This window comes from Melanostigma gelatinosum (genome assembly GCF_949748355.1).
Source record: "Melanostigma gelatinosum genome assembly, chromosome: 15".
Lineage (NCBI taxonomy): Eukaryota > Metazoa > Chordata > Actinopteri > Perciformes > Zoarcidae > Melanostigma > Melanostigma gelatinosum.
The window spans coordinates 16,255,369-16,279,945 of NC_136648.1; the positions used below are offsets into that span (position 1 = coordinate 16,255,369).

Below are 24,577 nucleotides of genomic sequence, written 5' to 3' on the forward strand. Positions count from 1 at the left end.
ATCAACTAAGCCGTAAGAGTTACTCTTCCAACGTCTGCAGAGCAAGTGTGGCTGCCTCCACAGATGACTAGAGCCATAGAAAACACGGAAGGGGAGGACAAGTGGGGCCAACTAGACAGGGGATACAAGATAAAAGACTCTTATCCGACAGCCAAGCTGAGAAGCTGCTAAGCAAACAGGAAACAAATATTTCTGTTTGTGGTTAAGGAGCCACGACGGTACAGTCGATTTACTTCCCTTTGCTTTTTTCCAATCGCCTTTCACTGAGCCTGTCTCGGGGAGCCAAGACGTTTGACCGAGTATTCTCTGCGACCTCAGTTTTTTTAGACGAGACATAAATCCACAGGCAGAACGCTCAATTGATGAACAGAGACTTGTCTATTCGTGTGTGTTACACTTTGCCCTGGATACACATTAAATATGAACAAGTAAAAATGAAATATTCAGCCAGTTTGGGGAAAAAAACACCCATTTCTAGGCAATGTGTCCATGTGAATTATGCAGGGCAGCAGCTGGTAAATGGTGTCTCTCTGTCTCAGAGGATCTGACATATTCCCACCAGGTTTTCAGGGTCAAGATAAGATTTATATTACAAGCCAAAAGGCCTTGTTTTATAATACATATACCAATATACGCTTGCTGTTGATTGTGTATGTGAGGGTGAGTGGTTGGACGTTTGGTGGATGTGTATTTATCCTTGTGAGTGTGTGAAGGGGGAGATCTTTGTTACTCCAGGCACGAACAAAACCAACGGTGATACGTGCATTTACAAACTGGCAAGTACATGTTAATCAGATAAGAAATAATCTCAAAGCTCCTGTGTGTAAATGACAAAAGTCCATTATCTCTGTAAGAGCTGGCGGAACAGCTGCGAGGCTCACCAATATGTGGTTAAGATCAGAGCCGAGGTAACGCTACTGCATGTCTTTCACCAACGCCAGACCTCAAGTGAAGACGACCGGAGGAATTTCTCACAATGAGTACTTCAATCTTCCGCCACAGCAATCATTTTTGCTCTAAGCATTAATGAGGGATGTGACTCATTACTTGTTGAACAACATGAATTCAAAATGTGCACTTGTTGAGGCAGCTCACAGTAATGAACAGAGTCGAATACAATTTAAAGGAACATGCTCAAAGAGAAATTTATTGATTTTCAATTGATTGACAATTAGTTTAAATTGGATTTGCAAGATCTTCCAAATTTCAACGCATGGATTTAATAGGCAACTACTGGATGCAATTGGCAACGAAAAAACTTCAAAGCAATCTTGAAACTCATTGTTAATATTTTATATTATAAAAAGAAGAAGAAAAATCTTTGTATGCATGTATGTATCAAAAAGGTTCCTTTTCCTCTCAGTCTCTGAAGGACAAGACGCAACATGAGCACACTTTGGCGGGAAACCGTTGCTACTAGCTGTGAGCTAACGGTATTTTTGTTTGCAGTGGTAGTGAAGAGTCAGGACAACGGCAACACCTTAACAGACGGATATTACATCTGAGGAACTGATTAGCTCTCAAGCTTGCAAACTGATGCTAGCAGTGCACATTTCTCTGATGGACGTTTGTTTAGTCGCTCATTCAGCAACCACAGACATGTGTCCTTGTTTGCATTAGCAAGAAAGCTAACGTGTGTTGATGCTCAAAGCCCGTGGCTCTTGTTTTGTGTAGAATGCTGCTGTTTGGTCATTAGTCAGTATGACCATCTGCCTATGATGGAAGAGTGGAGTTAAAGCTCTATGCAGATATGGTTTAAAATGAATTTGATTAGCTGTATGAAAACAACATTTTTTTGGGGAATTCTAAAAAAGGGAGCAACTAATGAAACCAACCAGTATTGAATACAAATGTCTCCCTGTTGGGCACTGATTATGTACATGTATTATGCAGATATGTATGTTGTAGGAGAAAAATTATTGTGAAAAAATTATTTTGGTTTGACTTAAATGTACGCAGAGTCATGCAAGTGTATAAAATGTTGATTTAATATTACTCCTACGTAAATGCCATAATATTTCTAGACAAATGTTTCTTTCGAAAACGAACCATTTTTTTGGGGAAAAGGATGAAAAGGTAGAACATGGATCAACATGAAGACTGTGAATATATTTAAGAACAAATGTTGATAGAAGTCTGTATCGACTGGAAACAAGTGAAACTTAAAAAAGGGACGATCTGACATGTTACCGTTGCATTCTTTGTGCATGAGTGACACCCGATGGTCAACCACACAGCAGATTGTGTGTGTGAGAGAGAGACTTGAGGTCCATCATCACTGCACATAGACGTGAGCGTGTTTTATGACCGTTCTTTTATTAAATCCTGACACTACGGTGGCTCTGGGCATTAAGGGATACAGTCGGTGTGCATCTAGTTACATGTGTGCGCTTGTGTGTAAGACACGGGATTGCCAATAAAAAGGAGTCTGTTGCAGAGCATCGTGGGAAATGGTTATAGTCAATTCGTTAACAGGCATGGCGCGTGTCTTATTGCCATTACTCAGCCACATCAAAAACTTTAATCAAAATAAACAATGTCTCTCCTGAGACACATTAAAGTAATATCTCTATTAGACAGGCAATTTCACTGCCTCGGTCCCTTGTGTGTGCGTGTTTTTCAATCTGTGGGTTTGTGTGTCCCAAAATGCTTGCACGCTCCACATCAACATGATTGAAAGACAAAACTTGGATTTTTGAAGTGTTTGTCATGAAGTTGTGATTCCGCATTCATTTTCTTTTCCTGAACAACGTTCAACTCTATTATAATAAGTTGATTCAATTGGGAACATTTTCTCTTTTTTTTTGCAGAAATCCAAGAAGAGGTTTCAAATATGTGCTTCAATATCTGCAGAATTCGGTTTGTCTTTTCAGGTGTGTGGATTAATAAAAGTACAGCTTACCTCCCTGACACATGTTGGTTAGCATGCATTTTTTAAACAGGATTTGAATAAGATGGAGAGTAGATAAGGAAACACAGCCATTTTTTCGATAATGGAAATACCGTGTATAGGATATCAACAGTATTTGTGTAAATGTGTACAAGACAGAGTTGAGACACGAGAGTTCAGCTGTGTGCGCTACATACTTTACGGCTGCCGTCAAGTGTCTTGTAGGTGAGCATGTAGTTGTCAATTTCCGCGATTGGCGGCTGCCAGGAGATGAGAGCACTGCGGTGATTCACTTGACTGGCTGTCAGGTTCAGGGGCGCGTCCATGGCTGCCAGAACGAGAGAAAAACAAACTTATTGTAAAACATGGCATGTTTCCGACATACTGTAGTTCCCAAATAATGACTGAGGTGTCGAGTCCTCCGCCCAGATTTGCGAAACAGGATCGTTGTTATTCATACTCATTGTTTCAGCTTATTATAGGTATTCCACAGGGTAGGGTAAAATCTCCACGTCAGTAATCCTTAATCCCCACAGGACTGAGTGAGAGGAGCCCTTTTCCATGTTTAGTCAGTGTATGACAGCACGCAGCAGCATTCGAGCCCTTGATCAGCAAGCCCACCCACGTTTTACTGCACATTACATCACACCATCCAAGTATATTCTTAGTTCCTGCAGCCTCAAACAAGGCTTGATGATAGTGCCTGCCTTGATACCTTTAACCACATCACAAGGACACTCAGCTCCATTTCCCCACCTTACATCACCCCTTTTTTTGAGTCAATATCTGATCTTCCGACATGGTAGCAGAAGCATTGACACGTGGTAACCTCATTTTAGTGCATAATAGAAAATAGATGACCTTCTCTTCGAGAACATCGGTTTCCTGGAGTTACATCAGCGGTTCCCAAACTTTTTAGGCCACGCACCCCCTTCTACATCCCGACCGGGTTCACGCACCCCCAAAACCCCCCCCCCCCCCCCACACACACACCTTAAAAAATAAAAAGCAACAGAGCCTAAAAATCGGACCAATGAGAGAACAGCCAACACAGCGTAAATAAGAGCATTGCAATCAGACGTCACCACATATGAGATACAGATATTTACTGCATGGCTGTCGCTTTCTGTGATTCCCACTTCTTCACTGGCTTTCCTCCCATTTTCCTCTTTCTTCTGTGTTGAAAGTAACACTGGACTTCTGTAAACAGCGTGCACTGTTAACTTCTCCCCGGGACTTCTCCTTAACTTTTAGCTCAACATCTGACCCTACATTGAACCCAGACCTCACACACTCCTGTCTGCTGCATACACACAAAAACCTTTTTGTTTTTTTTACCACAAACACACACTTCCTTATCTGTGTGCACATATGGTAAGATCAATGACGGCTCAGTAATTAATAGCATGTGCCCGCCTTGATAACCTGCTGAACGAGGCGGTGGGCCTTCCCTTGGAGACAGTGAAAGGCAGATCCACATTGTGTGACGGGGATTTAGAGAGAAAGACACAAAGAGAGCGGGAGGGAAACAAAAGGGAACATGAGAGTGTTTAAGAGCGAGAGGCTGCTTTGAGATGAACTCAGCAGATTGTGCTAAAGTCCGCAATGATGTGCCGTTCTCCTCCTTTCCTGCACCTTCACGTCTTTATTGACTGCATCTGCATCTCATTTCTGCTTTCCCTCCTCTTTTGTCTGTTTCCTCCTATTCCCACATCAAACTGGCATCTTCCTCTCATTCACTCTCCTCCTTATCTATATGTGTGCTTGTGTTTGTCTCTCTCTCTCTCTCTGTCTCTCTGGCCTTCCCATTCTTTGTCCACCACCTTTTTTTTCCTGCTTATCTGACAGGCTGTCATTTTAACTCAATGTGCCACAGAATGAGCGGAGTTTATGCTTTTGTTCCCGTCTTCCCCTTGATGGACACTGTTGCTGCATTATGTGTGCGTCGAGGGATAGATGAGAGCAGGGAGAGGCGGGAGGGGCGTTTCATAGGAATGGACGGCCTGCCTATATTCTGTCTTTCTCTTCATTCACCAATTAAACCTTTCTCCTTGTCTCGTTCTCGATCACGCTCTTCCCTCCAATTAAACCTTTGCATGGAGTGTGACCAAGCAGGTGAGCAGGTGTCCTCTGAGTTGCTGGCAGCTCTGAAGCTCTGTCTCCAGACGTGGTGGTTTGAACAATGGGATTGAGATGAATAGGTTTGGCTTCATCTAGTGTCTCATTAACACACAGTCTACACAATACAAAAGGGACAAATATTAAACGCACACAGAGCAGCAGATGGGAAGGGCAGCATGGGCAGCAGTGATATGTTGTAGGAAGATAAGAGAGAGGAAAATGATTTTATTTTCACATCTCACATCTGCCGATTTGTAAGTGGATGATTCTGCCTGAATGATGTAAATGTAACTCCTCGCAACAGATGAAGTCTCCCGAATTCAACCAAATGATTAATCTCACAGATGGTATTACGATGTCACACCGTGTTTTTATCTTTTAGAAGAGCCAGAGCCATTAGCATCATGGACAATATCAAAGAGCCATACGTGCATGTTAGTGCAGGTTGTGGCCGCCACTCCGCACTGCGTTAATACAGCTGATAACGCCGTCCCTAGCGGCTGCGTCATCGCGGAAGCAAAGCACCCACCCTCCAGCTCCCGCTCAGGTAAACACTGTTAGCTCCGTCAGCACTGTTGTGCCGTTGTTTGCACCGTTAGCGACGTTAGCTGCAAGCCTCCAACTCTCCGTCACCATGTTGAGGCAATCGATGTGCTCTGGATTTAGCTTCAAACTTCTGCATCGGAGAGCACTTCAGCACACAAGGTACAGACAAGTAGGAGCAGAAGATAGATTAGATTAGATTGGTACTTTATTAATACCGCAAGGAGACATTCTTTTTTGCTACAGCAGCATTTATAGGTACAAAGAAGTTTTCTTCTTTTGCAATCGCTGTCACCTTCTTAATGAAGTTATGATAAGCTGAGCTTAGGAACAAAGAAGACACCTCCATGTTTTACAATTGCCTGTGTCTATTCCTGTGCATATTCTGCATACGTTCTTTATTATCTCTCACCTGGGGTGAGATAAGAGCAGATGCCTCATTGAGACGGTAACTCTGACATCTCTCAGCAGCATCACTACTGCTGCTAGAAAATGTCATTATATTCCAGTGCAGTTACTTTTCTTGCTGTCCAAATATTGCACAAAGACTGTAAGTTCTGGCTTTGGGGAACTTATTAAACCTTCTTGTCTTTCACTTCCTTTGCAACAAAACTTCCAGACTCACTTTGAAATTACAAGTTTAGATTCAACACTCAGATGCTGAATTCTACGTCATTTCACAAATGCTTTACAGTAATGGCTTTCAAAAGTATAAGTCATTATTTTTGCTATATATATTGCTTGATCAATTCTCCACAAGATCAAATTTGGAGATTTATGATGGATGCCATATCACCTTTTTTAATTTAATGTCCATGTCATTTGTTTTTTCAGACTGACAGAGTTTAATACAAGAGACAGCCTTCATGTATTTAGGCAAGGTCCTAACATATGTACAATAAGCCTTTCTTATGGTGATAAGGTTGAGACGAAATCACACTTCTCAGGCTCAGGTCAAGAAAACATTTTTCACATCTGATGAAATAAATTATTCATAGTAGAAATGCTACTTTTAAATTCTATATACAACAACATTTTGAAACAGTTCCAAAGTATTTTACATTAAAATGATTACAAAAGTTCTTAAAAGTACATTAAACTGTCAGAAATGCCTTAATTGCCTGAATAATCAAGATTACATTTCTGTGCTAGAGGTACTCTCAGTCCTAGGTGAACAACGATTAGCCGTAACTCACTAAAGCTGCCCGCATCAAGGATCTCTGCCGCTTCAAAAACCTGCCAAGCACTTTGAGCAAGTGGGCTCAGACACATCTGAGGGGAAAAGAGTCCCGGTGCTGCAGCCTACAGGCTTATGGCGACACCCGTAGCAAAATCCCTTATTTTCCGGTCTTATAGCTTAAACATCAGCTGATGGAGAGCCAAGCTGTTTTACTCTGTGTTGAACTCTCGAGGCATGGAGGCCAGACAACCAAACAACTCTCAGAGTGGTTAAGAGGCTTGGGAATCTAAAGAAACCACCCTAAATAAAAAAAACAGTCTTGGCCACATTTGTATATGAAGCCATTGCTTTCCCCTTTCTCTTCTCTCTTTGTGCTGTGGAAAGACCATCCTGACAGCAAAGCATATGGAAAGCCCTTTAACATGAAATCAGTAGGATAGACTAGTAGTAGTAGTTGATTATTACAATTTTTTACTGTTAATACTACAATTATATTTAAGTTATCTGGAATTAAATTCTTACTAGTTACAATTCCATGCTGCCATATCAATAATTTCCACTAGTATGAAAATATCCATTATGGAAATGTAGACTTGGAATGCTAACTAGTCAAAAAGCTCTGATATCTGCAATTTCTATCACTGCTAATTCAAACGGCCCAGCAAGACCCTTCACCTCTTTTACATCACACCTTTGCATCTGCACAGCTGCTGTAAACAAAAACGTGGAGACATCGTCCTACACATAGTAATCTGCTCTATGGAATAGTTTGTCTTTTAACCAAATATGTCAAACCTGATCCATCAGTCTCAAGAACACTAAACTACCGAGAAGAACTGAAAGCTTATCTTAAAATACCCATCCCCAGTCCAGATGTTGAATTCTATTCTTCAGCATGGGGCTCAGTAGACGGACTGAGACTCAAAGAGCGAGGGGCCGATGAAAGCAGACAGAAACAGAGCGGCGGACACGGGCAGACGGTAACAGAGCCATAGCTGGGGGAGTTGCCCAAACCAATCAATGGTCTCATCTTCCTTTACAGCCCCGTTCACAATGGGACATTTTCCACCGGAGCACAACAGCTGGAGAAAACAAGCTGTGTGAGTAGAGCTGGAACAGGCTTTAAGATTTCAATTAGGAAGTTTAATTAACAACACTAGAAGTTCCCTGTGATGTTGGGGTTGACTAAGGCGCCCCCTGGTGAGACATGTCATCATCAGCCCTGCAAAAGGGAAAACTCCACTGCTGTGTGTTGGTGTCCGTACGCTGAACCTTTAAACATGAAACACTTGTAATCCAAACAGTGTTAATAGTTTGACATTTGCCCAAGAGTATAGCACTTGATTAAGCTCAGGGATTATTCCTCATTGCGACCTTATTGAATTCTAGTTCCTCAATGGAATAACGCATGGCATGTTCCACTATGTCAGTATGCATACAATAATGTACACATTGCTTCTGTGATTGCAGGATATATTTGAATAACATTGGTACACCTCTGAATGAGCTGCAGCAGATGTCCCTTCCTCTTGTAGGGAAGAATTCTATCTCATTGTGTCTTTTCTACCCAATCACATTTCCTCTAAAATGGAGAATAAATTGAGTCTATCTGACAGAGAGGAGGAGAGCAGAAAGTCAAGCACCCGACTGTTTGCTTGATTCAATAAGACATGGTATTTAAAACTCTTTGTTCGCTCCGTGGTGCGTCCTACGTCACAGCAACTTAAATTCCTTTATATGCCAGAGTCTAGCCGGGGTAGAAATGCATGTTGTTTCTGTTCTCTGGAGAAGCTGAGGTACATAACGCACGAGGCAGAGCATCTGTTTTCCAAATTAGAATCCCCTTAAACTGCAAAGAACATTTGTTTATGTATGAGTTACTATATGCATGTACAGCATTGACATACATTGTAGGTACACCAAACTTTCCCGAGCCCCATTTATGTTTTGATGTCTCTGCAGCCCTGCTCTCATACGTTGTCAGAGTTTGTTTCTGTCTCTGCTGCAGTGCAGGACAGGTAGCTCTGCTACTCCTCAGGGGATATGAACTCCTCTGCTGACTGAAAAAGTTCTTATTTGTTTTCTGCAAGAACCCTAGAAAAAACAAACAAAGTTTGCAGAGCTGCAACTCAGCGAAACTGGAACAATTCCCTCACCCCTTAACTTTGCCCTCGATGGAGCAGCGGGTAAAGGTGAAGATAATTGGAGAGGTGGGTCACCTGGAGGTGAAGCAGGCAAAAAAGTTGAACAGAGAGTTCACAAATTGAATCCTCACAGCTGGTGTCTTTGACCATGTCAAGGTCTCTTGCACGGTACTACTGACCCCCGTGACGTGTGTGACTCTGCAACGAGTGTTACGCATAAAAGGATCAAAGAAAAACCACCCAGAATGACAATAATACTGTAACTTTATTTATATTGTGATGGTGACATGGCACTGGTAATGATTTGTTCTTATGTCTAGGGGAATTCATTATCACTGAGATCAGCGGTGACACCAGCCTGGCATCCTCTGGACTGGTTCACTTCATTCAGGTAAAAAATATGAACACAAACAGAAACTAAACCAAATCCCTTCAGGGATTCATTTTATTATTAATTGCTATTCTGCAACACATCAGTTTTAATTGATCTTTTTCTGGGTTAGTCATGGTGGTGGTGATTAACTGGTATAGCACATAGACACTGGTTGTATATTATTTGTCCATGACGTAGTTCTGTTGTTTGTACTGCACTTCATTAATCCCCCTGAGAGAAATTCACCAGCTGCATTTGACTCATCCTGATTACTTTGGCAGCAGTGGGTACAGCCATTGCAGGGAAATGTCTACTTAACATATTTGTTGGCCGTGAATGAAGCTGAGCGCCCGACCGAGGAAGCCCACGCAAATGCGGCGAGAACATTTAATTCCACACAAGGGCTCCAGTTGGGGCCCGGAGGAGCCTCCTGCTGTGAGGCGACAGTGCTAACCACGGACTCATGCACCGCCCACTGTACAGAGACCAGCTGAATAAAGATGGAGCACATACGTGTTTGGAGGTTGGTGATGACGGTGCCGCTGGTGAGGGGTCCTTTGGTGGCGTAGAGGGCTACAGAGTAGGTGGTGCTTGGCTTAAGGTTGGACAGCTGGTGCTCCTGCTTGTTTCCTTCCACAAGGAAAGTATCAGCTGTCACTGGAAAACACAGGAGGATTATATGTTTATCGTACATCTTCTGACCACATTCAATTGTAACTGTTAGAAAGAAGCTTCAGCGTGGGAGAGAAGTCAGATCTGAACCTCAAAGCCTGCACTGTTTGGCCACCTTTGGGGGTCCTCTTTGAAGTCGAAGAATTTCTACACTAATTATGCTTTTGGTGAAATATGCCTTTGGGGACAACTCTGCAAAAACGAGGCCCACTTTCCATGTCTTCTGCTCTAAAATACGACTGAATACTGAATACAAGACTGACAAAACACCATTCATCGCTTCTCTTATCGAACTGCATATTTCAAGAATCAATGTAAGATATTTTCATTCATTTAAAGGGGGTGATTACATATGAATTACCAATCTTCATTTCCAGTCTCTGATTTGATTCTTAAAAATAGTTGATTACCCTGTTTGCTGCTGCCACAGACAAATTTCCCCTTGGGGATGAATAAAGTACATTTCAATTATATTCTATTCTGAAAGTAATTGCAGTAATGAAAGTAATTGCGTAACACAAACAAGATATAGAATTTTCTAGAAAAGACATTTTTTGTGTCAGTGGCTCACTGACAGGATCTTGTTCAGTTAAAGAGTTTTAATTCAATGAGGAGAGCTGCATCAACGTACCAGCATGACCCTCACACTGGTGTGAAATGTGTAAACATCACAGTGACAGTGATGCTGCTGAACAAACCACATTATGTCCGCGATACACTGTTGATCTGTTTTATATGAAGTTTGACAGACTGACACCACGATGGTTTGGATTTCATGTGGGTGCTCCTGGTTGCCAATACAAATGTATTTTGTAATGCAGGACAGTATACTCGATAGAAATATGAGGTTTATTGACCTTGACTTAATACACTGACACTCATTTGTCCACAATTTTACATTGCGCTTCTCCAAACCCTGGCCGGGGCTGCTTTCTGAGTATGTGTCCAGCATATCGATACGATCTCTGTATCTGATCAGGCTGGAGTCCAGTCAGTCGGGGTGTAACATACACATCGACTCTGGGAGCCGAGTGATATGGATTCCTTCCGGATAACTCCCGGCATGGCTTCGGCTGTGGGGTCGTGTGCTAATGAGAAATATGCTTTCCATAACATTATACTCCAGCCGCGTTATAAAAGTCAGAAGGGAAAAAAATAGTTGCGTTCAAGTGTCGTTAAACATTTGACTGGTGAGTTTAAAATATACATGCAAAGGCTGATGACTGAATACACGGGCTGGTGTTTCTTTAGAAAACACGACTCCTTTGAAGCTTTTTATACTTTCATATTCCAGCACTCTCACTGTGTGTATGTCAAGCATACTTAATTGTCCAGAGAGCTCTTCTCAACAGCACGTTAGTTTAGTTTACATTTACTTAAACAGTGCCTTTCATAACCAAGGTTACGAAGTGCTTGATGAAACACAAACATGACGCCTACAGACGACGGCATTCAGAAAAAAGCTGATGTGTAAGAATCTCCCTGTTAAAATGAGCTGTTAAGCAATGTAAGCAGCAACGCTGTAGTGGTGATGTGATACAGACAGATGAGCAGCTGAACTGCTCACTATGGAGGCATTAAAAAGAAATGGGTGCTGATGATTTTATCGAAATGCTTTAATTCGTCTGATTATTGTCATTCAGAGGCTGTTTATTAGATAATGAAAGGATGAGTTGCATCCTTTCATTATCTAATAAACAGCCTCTGAATGACAGTCTGGATAACTCACCCTGGTTGTGTGTGAGGGTCAGCACGTAGTTGTCCACGATGGAAACAGGTGGATTCCACCTCAGCAGGGTTCCTTGTGGAGTGATGTTGAGAGCCGTCAATTCCGCCGGCATGTCCATCGCTGCAACAGAATACGACAAAAGTATGTATTGACAAAAACAAGAGCCGAAACGTGCTCATTCCAAGAGATCAGATTTCAGGACATTACTGAGACGTTATCAGTGACCAAGTCAACGTGTTTGCTTTTTCCGAACAGAATCATTGTTGCTAAAAAAGTTTGAAACGATTTATCAATCAATTTGGAATACTACTCTGCAATTAATCTGTACACAAACTATGGATCTGTGTTATAGTTGCTTTCATCAGAAAATATTTGTGATTTTGTTTTTGTAATGCTGGTATTATGGTAGAATTGCAAAGAGACATAAATTATCAATTATACCGGAACGGAGTTCTATTTGAAATGGAAAACCGTTATTCAAACCACATCTCAGTTGTAATTATAGAAGCCCAGACACAGAAGTGCTTTGCATTCATACTGATTGATAATGACTCTCTTTGCCATTTGGATCAGTGTTTCCTCAATTCTAACACACATCAAAGACAAATTATGCAGTCAAAAAAGGCTGTAGAGCGTCTCAGCTACTCTCCCGAGCCCACCCTCTTCCTGATTTCATTCTCAGACTGCTGGACATGCCAAAATTGAGTTTGAATTTAATTATACCTTTAACCTCGGTGTTTCAACCCCAATTTCTCCTCAGGCGTGTTATTGCAGCGCGGCAGTGAGCGTGGCAGGAGAACACAGAACACTGCATGTGCTCCAAAAGCTCGGCCCAGACGTGGTAATTAATATTGCCCTGCCCTCATCAGAATAAAAAAAAAAAAGAACTGTGCTCATTAGCACCACCAAGTGAGTTTGGGTCTTTCTTATCTCTACAATAGATGGACAAACCTGATTAAAATCATTACTTTAATTCCAAAAAGGTTTAAGTGAATTTAATGGATGTTTGCCAAGTCAATTAGACCAGCAATGGAGATGGAGTAGCGATGGCCAATAAAGAAATAAAATAAACGGGTCATCCACTTTTATCAGTCCCAGTGATAATCCAATCATCGCTCTCCATCTCCTGATTGCACCGGTGAATCGCAGATTGAGCCCCACACTGCATCACGCTCACATGATCTGGATCTGTATCTGAAAGTCAAGCCCCGGTGCGTATGATTCAGGACCAGAGAGACACGGTTTGCACTGAAGTCACATGTCAAAAGTAGTTTTCAGGAGTAACTCATAGTCATTCACATCGACAGCAGCACTGAAGTCAAGCAAGACAGCGCCGACAGTTTTTGTTGTCATTCATTTGACTCAGCCAGTCATCAGCCATCTGTGTTGAGGCGGTAGAGGTAGAGTCGGCATCTTCTCAGGCATGCTGAAACTCAGAATTAAGGCCATTGACAGAAAAAAAACCTCAAAATGTGATCGTATACTAGTCTATCGAAGAGTTTACGAGGAGCAGGAAGAATACTAATGGGTCTGCTGTAATCCCCATTGAATGTACTACAGTTCTTCCTCTCAGGTGAAGGTTAAAGACGTGAGATACAGGTCTTGTGATGTAATCAGCTATAATTCGTATTCATCAAGGTTATCCAGTCCAGACTGTTCATTATCTAATATGAGAAGTCTTTTTTTATCTCCTCCAGTAGAAGTGGTTTGAGGTTAAACCTACAGCTTTAGTTCTTTTATGATAAACTCTTCAATTCGTTTCTTTAGAGAATGAGCCATTTGAGGTATTCATATTGAGTCTAATGCTGCGTTCACACCGGTCGCGTTGATTTTTTGACGCACTGCAAAAAAGCGTCCAACGCACTGCAAAAAAGCGTCCAACGCGCCGCCGGTCGTGTTCACACCGGTCGCCGCAAAATCTCGTAGCGCCGGAGAGGGGGCGTGGTTTATCGTCCTGGAAGCCTCGATCTGGCCGCCATTGTTTTCCGCCGTCAACCATGACAGGAATAAGGACAATTGCTGCTTTGTACGTGTTGTGGAAGTCCCTCAAACATCGGAATGCCAAACGCCGTCATGTCTGGTTCATAATATTGTTCAGAGGAGCTCCGTGGATTGTATCGAGCTGTATTCACTGTGTCTAGCAAGCCACCGGTCGCTGTTTACTACAGCTGTAGGAACACAAAATAAACTGATTTGGCTGTGATTCAACGGCAATAAACCGACAAAAAGGGACTCCGAAATAACTACCTAATGATGCCGATTTGTACTTGTCTTCTCCGACAAAAAGGGACTCCGAAATAACTACGTAATGATACCGATTTGTAGGTTACTGGTCTTCTCAATGGAGCTCTGATGGATCGGTGCTAGGCTATGCTAACATCGTAGCAGCTCCACCAGCACTCAATAACGTCACGTAGACGTAAATACGGCAGCGTCTATTTATTGTTTGTACCGTATGGTTTACACACACACATGCATACACATAGTTTGGTCCGGTCTCTATTGATATGAGGTATCGTAGCGCTCTGGGTGAACACAGACGGCGACAGGATTTATTTCCTGATTCAACAACGGCAGGAAGCCAGTGACGACAGGGGGAGCAACTCAACGCTGATAGGCTATCGCGCCACAGCGTCACGCGATTATGTCGCTGAAGTTGAAAAATTTCAACTCGCGCGTTGGCGATTTTGCGGCGTCCAACGCGTCCACCGCGTCCACCGCACTGCAATAACGCGTCCAACGCGCCGCGGGATCGCAAAATCGAGGCGCGCCAGTCTCATCGCGTCTGTGCATAGACTTTGTATGTAATCTCGACGCGCGTCAAAAAATCAACGCGACCGGTGTGAACGCAGCATTATGCTGCGTTCACACCGGTCGCGTTGATTTTTTGACGCACTGCAAAAAAGCGTCCAACGCACTGCAAAAAAGCGTCCAACGCGCCGCCGGTCGTGTTCACACCGGTCGCCGCAAAATCTCGTAGCGCCGGAGAGGGGGCGTGGTTTATCGTCCTGGAAGCCTCGATCTGGCCGCCATTGTTTTCCGCCGTCAACCATGACAGGAATAAGGACAATTGCTGCTTTGTACGTGTTGTGGAAGTCCCTCAAACATCGGAATGCCAAACGCCGTCATGTCTGGTTCATAATATTGTTCAGAGGAGCTCCGTGGATTGTATCGAGCTGTATTCACTGTGTCTAGCAAGCCACCGGTCGCTGTTTACTACAGCTGTAGGAACACAAAATAAACAGATTTGGCTGTGATTCAACGGCAATAAACCGACAAAAAGGGACTCCGAAATAACTACGTAATGATGCCGATTTGTACTTGTCTTCTCCGACAAAAAGGGACTCCGAAATAACTACGTAATGATACCGATTTGTAGGTTACTGGTCTTCTCAATGGAGCTCTGATGGATCGGTGCTAGGCTATGCTAACATCGTAGCAGCTCCACCAGCACTCAATAACGTCACGTAGACGTAAATACGGCAGCGTCTATTTATTGTTTGTACCGTATGGTTTACACACACACATGCATACACATAGTTTGGTCCGGTCTCTATTCATATGAGGTATCGTAGCGCTCTGGGTGAACACAGACGGCGACAGGATTTATTTCCTGATTCAACAACGGCAGGAAGCCAGTGACGACAGGGGGAGCAACTCAACGCTGATAGGCTATCGCGCCACAGCGTCACGCGATTATGTCGCTGAAGTTGAAAAATTTCAACTCGCGCGTTGGCGATTTTGCGGCGTCCAACCGCGTCCACCGCACTGCAATAACGCGTCCAACGTGCAGCGCCATCGCAAAATCGCGGCGAGCCAGTCTCATCGCGTCTGTGCATAGACTTTGTATGTAATCTCGACGCGCGTCAAAAAATCAACGCGACCGGTGTGAACGCACCATTAGACTGTCAACCTTTTCAGTGAAGCGATCAATGAGATAAGTTAGCAATTTCAATGAATGCACCATCTGATTTTATATAGGAAGGATTATTTGCTTTTACTTAACGACTATTCCGTTACAGGTATTCCAATAATTTCTTGCCATCAGGCTTTAGTTCATGAATCTTGTTTTGGTCGCAGCGTGTCATTTATTTGAATCTACTTATTCTTGTGGCCTTGTTTCTGAGTCCACGGTGTTCATTCTCTTGATTTTATTGCCGCACGTTCCATAGCTACGGCCACTAAATGATGTTAACTTCAAACCAACAGGCATGGATATGACTCTAGAGAAGGTCTCGCTAGCATCTGTGTCAATATGCTCAATGCATGAGGCTGCTATTGGTAGGCCAGGTCATCATCTGAGTCAAACACATGATTACATAACACATGCTTACAACAAGTAATTGCTTTTTCCGAGCACAGGTCGAAGAACTGTATGGATCCGCCTGAAAGTGTTTCTCCATCAGCATCAGTGCCTTTCTGCAGCGCGGCACATATATCATCAGCGTATTGCATATTAAAGCTTGGGGGTCGATAGAAAAAAAGCAATAAATACTGGTTTGATGTGAGGTGAATTTAAGATCTGAAGGGCTTTTATAACTGGATCTTAACTGGAATGTGGCTTTGAACATATATATCAACACCTCCGCTCATGTCAGGTGTGGCTACTTCAGAGTCATGAACTGAGATGTGTTTCTGAAATATCAATCACAGTATATAATCATCTCTGAGTGGCATCAAGAGATCTTGAGACTACAGATATTAAGGTGTGCAATCCTTCGGTAAACCCAGAGACATTATTAAAGCAGTGACATTAAAGGCTCTGCTAAAACCCAAGCAGGTCCATTCAGTTATCCTGGTCTGACCCCTGTCCTCCCTTAGGCTGGCTTCATGGACCCTCTCTCTCTCTGGCAGCTCGAAGCTCAGGAAGTCGATTTCTCGGGAAGGTCTAATTAGTGTTTTTCTTGAAGTCAGCTAAAAAGAACTTGATAATCCATCTGAGTATAAAAATACACACCAATGTCGTGACCAATGTTCCCTCTAATTTTTCATGTGTCTGGGCATACACACAAGCTCCCTGAGCACACTGAGGACCACTGTGAGCAACATCAGATGTGCACGCTGTGGCCACACACCAGTATCACACCTGTTCAAAACCTTGGATCATAGCAAGTTACATGGCTTATTAAAAGAATCAAATTACAGCAGCAATTTTCACTAGTTTACTTTTAATATAAGTGATTTGACAAACTTTAAAGGAAAAAGACAAACATCTTGTTGTTCATGAGATGTGTAGTATGTTTTATGTGAGAGTCCTGCTTGGCCATGGGAAGAGTCTTGCTTTGGCCTGTGTGAGGTCCTGTTGTGGCCTGTGTGAGGGTCCTGTTCTGGAAGAAATGATACATATACACCTTTCAGACATAACATTTTGTTCACATTAAAACATTCACATTTTGCACAATGACGTGTGCTGTAGCTTGTGATACAGTGTAAATTCCTGTAACTCTGTCTGTAAAATATGTAATTACTCAGTTTTTTATTATCATTTCTACTACCCATAAATTATCTAATAGTAACATAATTTAATGATTAATATCCATAAGTAAAAAATCTTAATAAATGTCACTAGAATATGCACAAATCTGACTTAAATGTTACCTTATTTTTCACGTCTGTCCTTCTCACTTCTCCAATGGTTGTACACTTTGTCCAGGTTGATGGCTTCGTCTGCTTCTTGCTTTGACTTTATGCGCATCAGCTGGTCCAAATGTGCCACTTCAAGACGATTTCTGGATGCTGTTTTGATTTAATTTTTTGTTTTTTCTGCTGAATGTGACGCTTGAGGTAGTCCAACTTCCATTCAGTCCACATTTTTCCCTCGGAAAACTCATTTGCTACTTTAGCTTCGCTGCATGTTTTGCAGAGTAGACCCTTCTCACTCGAAAAAGAAAACATCTCACCCAGTTTCACCGCTTGTTCTTCTATTTGAACATACTCCGACAGCCATTCCATCTTAAAAGAACCACATTTCTTTTTTCCAATGGCTTGGTGAGTGGATGTGTCGCTGCCCGTTCGTTTCGCCATGATAAGGGGTTAGCATTTGCGTCTCGTAACTCCGCCGCACTGTTGTTAGCTAGCTAACCTGCACGGCGCGAATGGGCAGGGCAATAGTGTCAATGCTATGATTGGCTGCGTAGCGTAAGTGAACCGAATCGTATCATTGGCTGGACACCTGTCACTCACTGAGTTACGTTGCAAAATAGTACAGAAAACAAAATTATTATTATTATTATTGGTTTAATTGATTAGATAAGATTAGGACTAATATTAGATATTAATTAATACGTTTATGTTGAATTTTATTTTATGCGCTGCATAGATTTTCTTGTGCGCTGAGACTGTGCGAGCAGTGCGCGATTGCTCAAGCGCGCAGCTTAGAGGGAACATTGGTCGTGACGTTTAAAATCACTTATTTGCATTATTGTAATCCTTACATTCAAAAGTGGAATAATATTCAGTGGTGAAAGCTATGTGGTTGTCTGATGACAAACATCTAGCAAGTCACGTCTGGCAATTGAAGCTGAAGGTATCAGATGTCATCTGAAGGAGCATATTGAGAGCTCCGAGTCTCCTCTTTTGGCTGCGGAACTCACTTAACTTAATGTTAAATTCACCCGCTATTCCAAGCTGGATTAGGACAAGCAGTCAGCTACCGCACGATTGTTGACTGACTGACAGACGTATCACTCTGATGGTCTTTGTGAAAATCAAGGATTTGTAACTTTGTTTGTGTTTTTTCCCTCTCCAACAAACAGAGTGTACAGACATCAGCGTGCACTGCACGTTCACTAAGTAACAACGAACAGATTGTTTTGTAGTTTAGCGTGCCCACACAATTACTGGCAATGTTGATACAGTTCATAAGCCTGCTAACGGCTTTGATAACAACCTTGATTTCATGGGGGACAATTGGGCACATGAAGATTGTTATAAATGGAGATTATTAAAGGTCCCATATCATATTGTAAACAGGGGGATTTTCACGTCTTCTAGCAGGTCTAGGTGCTATATAAATGGTGTGAAAGAATCGAAAGGATCAATCCTTGGAAAAATACACAGTCCGTATTCAGAAACTGTTACTCCTAACAGTAGTGATGTTACAACTGTACAATATATGTACAATGTTACAGTTCTTTCAACATTTTAAATGTGTCCCGGTTTATTTCCGGTTACAGTTTAGGTGAATGACATCAGCTGACAGAAAGTAAAGATGGACCCAATGTGTTTCCTAGCACTACAATCCTGTTTAAACGAGAATACAAGTACATTCAGACGGACAGTCAGCTGTGACAGTGGACCGTGAGGTCAGTCTGCTGTGTCCATTATGTAGACCACACTGCAGCAGACAGTACAGTTAGTGAGACACATTGGGCCATTTTACTCCCCAGTCCTTCTCTACATCCCCTCTCATTACTGTGGAAGCTGTACTGCCTCCAGTACATAAAGAAGCAGGTTATCAGTGTTCTCCACTCTTAGTTACACTGGATGTGTCTGTGGCGCAATACTCAGACTAATACTTGCGGCCACAGCCATGCAAACATTGTACCTGTACTCATGCTTTTATTCTGCATGTGAGCGGCCCTTTTCAATGCTGATTTTAGTTTGTGAATGTAGAGTACTGTAGAGTACTGGACTAAATGGTTTCTCTTCCAACTTAAGTTTTGGGACAAGTAATACTTCACTAGGGGTCCTGATACTTTGCTAATGAGCACCGTTATTAGCACTCCATTAAATGGACCTTCACATCGTCTATTTAGTGTCAACCCTCCGAAATTCATCTTAGATTAGCGGTACCTGCTGTGTTAACACAGTGAAATATGGCTCCCTGCTTTTTCGTCCCCTGCGACAACAATTGATTACGGAAGTCAAGTAAGTAGCAATTCCAGCGTTGTTCAAGTCATTACATACTTGGCCAGGCACTGCTGGATTACTGCTCCAAATCCCCTGTTTCTGTTTTGTTGTTGAAAGCGGCATTAAAAAGTCCCTGGCTGGGCATTGTGCGATGTGAGAAAAATGTTATTTACCATTTCTAACAAGCTTGACTTTGGAGTTATGTTCTTTTCAGGCTATTACAGCCCTGACGGCTCTGCTTATTGTTAGTACACAGGGATTGTCAAAGGAAGACGCTGATGATAAAGAAGTGGAGAGGAAGAGCAAGACACACGAGAAGGTGAGAGACTCTTTTGCTTCTTCTTTTCTCACTGGATTGCTGGTGAATTGGCTCTCATTGGCATGCAAACACACCTCCTGCTCCCCTTTTCTCCCTCCTATCCTGGGCTCTCCTTAGCTCTCTCGCTTTTTCCTCTCTAACACACAACGGAGATTATTATGCATAGCACTGGGAGAGTGTGTTAGTGGAAGAACGGTATCCCGTTCCCAACGGTGTTTACATGCATAACTTGTGATTTAGTGCCAAGTAAAGAGTCTGAAAGCAAGGGAGCTTGAGGTTTCTTACGTATATTGACGAATCGGGAGGAAATTAGTGGAGAGAGACACCAAGAGAGAAGATTAAAGAATGGAAAGCAGAGAGGAAATGGAAAGGGGGGACAGAAAGATGGAGGATAGAGAAGAGAAGGATACTGAGAGACAGAGAGCGGCGTAACGATACAGTGGAGAGGTGAGGCTTAAGTATAAAGAGATAGGAAAGAAGGGGAGGGAGATAGAGGAGAGTGAAATGGAGCTGGGAGTAAGTTACCAATTACTGGGTCATGGAGTGGACAGTTTCATCTATTGCAGCAGTAAGGATTGCACCTCCTGCAATGTCAGCTGTACCCTTAGAGTTTGTCTGACGTCTGTGTCTGTGTGTGTTGCTCTTTCTGGCACATACAGTGGATCCCAACGCGCAGCTATTCTTGTTGTATAAAGAATAATTGGTCTGAGAGTCTAGCAAACATTTCATCCATGTCCCACCCCCTCTCACGGTGTATTCTCTTTCATTCTATTCGCCCCGAAATAACGTTTCCTCATCAACTCCTACCTGTGAAGATGGAGGTGCTGACCACTTTGCTCTCCTGACTCCCTCTGACAGCGCTGAGGCTGATGTCGTATTCTGTAGCAGGAAACAGGCTGGACAAAGTGTAGTTGGTCACATCGCTGTCAATCACCACGCTGTCCACTCGACCTGCAGGAGAACATCAAGACTGTTGCTATCGCTCCGATCTTACATTTCTTCAGCTACACGGTAACTGGTGTGTGCTTTGAATCGCGTGGCTGAATATTGAATTACTTTCTTTATGGAATAATTATTAAATACAGCATTTTAATTAAGAATACAATTACATTTCGCTGATAAAATGTTATCAATTAATTAGATACAACAGTGTGTGTAACAGGGTTCCCTGCTACAAAATATCTTACATCAGAGAGACGTGCTACAACAAATGCCATGTTCATTTCGCTGAAACATGAGAGCGCAGAGTGCCGGCGTGTATGCCAACGTTTATTAAACACCATGTTATTATCATGCAATGAAGGCAGGCGTAACAGAAAAGGATATGCTACCTCTGGCTGATTGGTAGGACAGCTTATAGTATTCAAATGGAGCCAGCGGTTTGATCCAAAAGATAGTCACTGCGTCTTCCATCACATCTGACACAGTCATCTCTTTAGGTGGGTCCATGCCTGGAAGGGAGAGGATGTGTGTTAGCAATGAATCAAAAGGGCCCACAATGGAAAACATGGGAGAACATAAACAGACCTGTCCTTGGTCTGTGAAAGCACACACATTTATAAATAAACAAACACCATCAAACGATACTCCAGTAGAAATATAGCTGGTGAAAGAACACAATAAGGCAGCATTAGACTGAGCAAAGCTTACTCAGAGGAGATTTACCCCCCCGCAGATAATTTGCTTTATGCGTCTCCGGAGACTATCGAGCAGCCATGGAAAAGGTTAGGGCGAAAACAATGTGAGCAAACAATTAAACTGGTGACAGGTCCTTAACTGCAAGAGAAAAAGCGGGATAAAGAAAGTTAGAGAGGGGGAAAGAAAAAGACAAAAAAAAGGGTGGAGGAGATTAAAAGATCACTTCAATCTCTCCGTGTGGACAAGAGGCGAAACAGGCAGCGCTTGTAAACTGCACCTGCTTAAAGAATAATGGCTATTATTCAAGCAGAGGGGGCAATTCATAACTCCTGGGCTTAATTGAAATTCAACCTTTATGACATACAGTAGTAGCTTTGCATGCATATCTGACGAATAATGTTTGCCTTGGCCAGAATAACGGCAGCAAATTTGCATTTTCTCATGAAGCGTCCTGAGAGGGTCTGAATGGGAGCAGTTGCAGAATATCTACCGCTATTGACCTGAACCCCCCCCCCCCTCTGGAAGAACACAATTCACTGTGTAAGCATAATAAATGAACGTGGCCGTCGGGCTGAGCGACATCAACGCACCCTTTGAACTGACCGCACAGAGTGACTATCAAAGTCTGGTAAATAACAAACCACCAACTGTATCTGGTTCAAAACTGGGCCGCAGACAATTTCAAATGCAGGAAATGCAATGCTAAAAGCATCCCTAATTACACAAGGAAAGACAGAGTGCAGTCTCTCATCAGCACTCGCATTCAAACATGCGAGATCAAAGCATCGCCGCAGTCTAAAGACAGGTGCAGGAAATACTGTACATCTGTTTCATAATCCCTGTCCAATTTCACCCTCAAAACCTGCTCAGCATCATGTGTGGGTGAATGTAAAGAGAGAGAGAGAGAGAGTGTGCTCGAAGCTGCTAAGGTATTGTGTGAAACTGGCACAGTAATAAGATGACAGCATGCAGGTGTCTCTGGCGCTGATGCACAGTTAATATCTCTTTTGTTCAATGCTCACATTCACCTCTCCTCTGCATTTGTCTTCAGTCCTCTCTTTGTTTCTCTTTTTGGTGATTTTCCTTTGATGATTTTCCAAATTTTGCCCGCTGTCTCTTTCTCGGGCAGGTTGTTCCACTGACCCCTCTTCTCACTCATTCTCTTCCCAGATGTAATTAGCGCACTCGTAATCAAAAGAAATGTTTCTGAGAGCCGCTTCTGACAAGAAGCCAATTAGCAGCTCAAAGAAGTGGCGTGGTAATTCTGTATAATATGTTAACAAAGACAGAGAAAGGTGTGGGGGATCATTGCGGCGCAGTGGGAGGATATCAATCGGAAGAAATGGAGAGAAACGATAGAGAAACTGTAAATGAGAGAGAGGAGACAGAATAAAGGGAAGCCGAGAAGGAAAAGACTAAATTCAAATGAATAAGACAGAAAACAGTCTCATCTATAAAGAGAAACTTTGCAATTATAATTTGGAACTTAGAAATGCAAGGCAGTCATTCTTCTCTGACATCATAACCAAAAACAAGAACAATACACGCGCCTTATTTGCTACCGTCGACAGGCTAACAAACCCTCCAGTGTCGGTAGCTGCTGAACTCCAATCCACTTGGGCATGCAATCAATTTGCCACCTTTTTTACTGACAAAATTCTGAAAATTAGACAAGCAGTCAGTGCCTCCACATCAACCACAGGATATGTGTTGTCCCGATCTAACATCCATTCAAATATCATGACACAATTTCATTCAATCGACCGTAGAAGCCTAGAAGACATCATACAACATCTGAAGTCATCCTCCTGCTGCTTGGATATTCTACCAACACACTTTTTCAAAAATATTTCAAACTGCATGACCACTGATCTTTTACAAATTGTAAACACATCCCTTCTCTCAGGTGTCTTCACACAAGCTAAAAACTGCAGTTATTAAACCACTCCTAAAGAAGGTTAGTTTAGACTCTGCAACGATGAAAAATTATCGGCCAATATCAAACCTCCCATTTTTAAGTAAAATAATTGAAAAAGCGGTTTTCCAACAGCTGACCGACTTCTTGGCCGTAAATAACTGCTTTGATGTTTTCCAGTCAGGCTTTCGACAGCACCACAGCACTGAAACTGCTCTTGTTAAGGTTTTCAACGACATCCACTTAAACATAGACAATGGCAGAAGTTCAGTCTTAGTGTTACTGGATCTCAGTGCTGCATTCGACACGGTCGACCATGCCATACTCCTAGAAAGACTACAAATCTGGGTGGGACTCTCTGGCACAGCACTTAACTGGTTTCAATCCTACTTGAAGGGCCGAGAATACTTTGTGTCTGTGGCTCATTACACATCAGAGCTGACTAAAATGACATGTGGTGTTCCCCAAGGCTCAATACTGGGGCCTCTACATGCTTCCACTAGCTCAGATTATGGAAAACAACAAAGTGTGTTATCATAATTATGCAGACGACACACAAATCTACATAACTATGTCACCAGGGGACTATAATCCCATACAAGGGCTGGGTAACTGCATTGAACAAATCAACAACTGGATGTGCCAGAATTTTCTTCAATTAAACAAAGATAAAACAGAAGTAATTGTTTTTGGTACCAAGGACGAACAATTGAAAACCACCGCTCAGCTTCAGTCACTGATGTTAAAACCCACAAACCAAGCCAGAAATCTAGGTGTAGTTATGGATTCAGACCTCAACCTGAACAGCCATATCAAGACAATTACAAAATCAGCCTACGATCACCTGAAGAATATATCAAGGATTAGAGGACTTATGTCTCAACAGGATTTGGAAAAACTTGTCCACGCATTTATCTTCAGCAGACTGGACTACTGTAACGGTGTGTTTACAGGTCTCTGTAAAAAATCAGTCAGAAAGCTGCAGCTGATTCAGAACGCTGCAGCTCGAGTCCTCACTAAGACCAGGAGGGTGGACCACATCACTCCAGTTCTGAGGTCTTTGCACTGGCTTCCTGTCCAACAAAGAATTGACTTTAAAATCCTGTTGTTGGTTTATAAAGCACTGAATGGTTTGGGACCAAAATACATCTCTGATCTGCTGCTACCTTATGAACCATCCCGACCCCTTAGGTCGTGTGGGA

At 42.6% G+C, this 24,577-nt stretch overlaps 1 protein-coding gene across 1 annotated transcript in view; it reads right to left on the bottom strand.

The window, feature by feature from the left end:
* The window catches only part of tnr (tenascin R (restrictin, janusin)), a 91,746-nt gene that overhangs the window by 19,190 nt on the left and 47,979 nt on the right, over positions 1 to 24,577 (bottom strand). The window contains exons 19-23 of the mRNA XM_079285375.1: positions 21,154 to 21,273; positions 20,630 to 20,773; positions 11,653 to 11,772; positions 9,765 to 9,908; positions 3,088 to 3,218 (exon numbers count right to left, since the gene is read on the bottom strand). Of these exons, the coding sequence (XP_079141501.1) occupies positions 3,088 to 3,218; positions 9,765 to 9,908; positions 11,653 to 11,772; positions 20,630 to 20,773; positions 21,154 to 21,273 (659 nt within the window). The remainder of the gene's footprint in view (positions 1 to 3,087; positions 3,219 to 9,764; positions 9,909 to 11,652; positions 11,773 to 20,629; positions 20,774 to 21,153; positions 21,274 to 24,577) is intronic.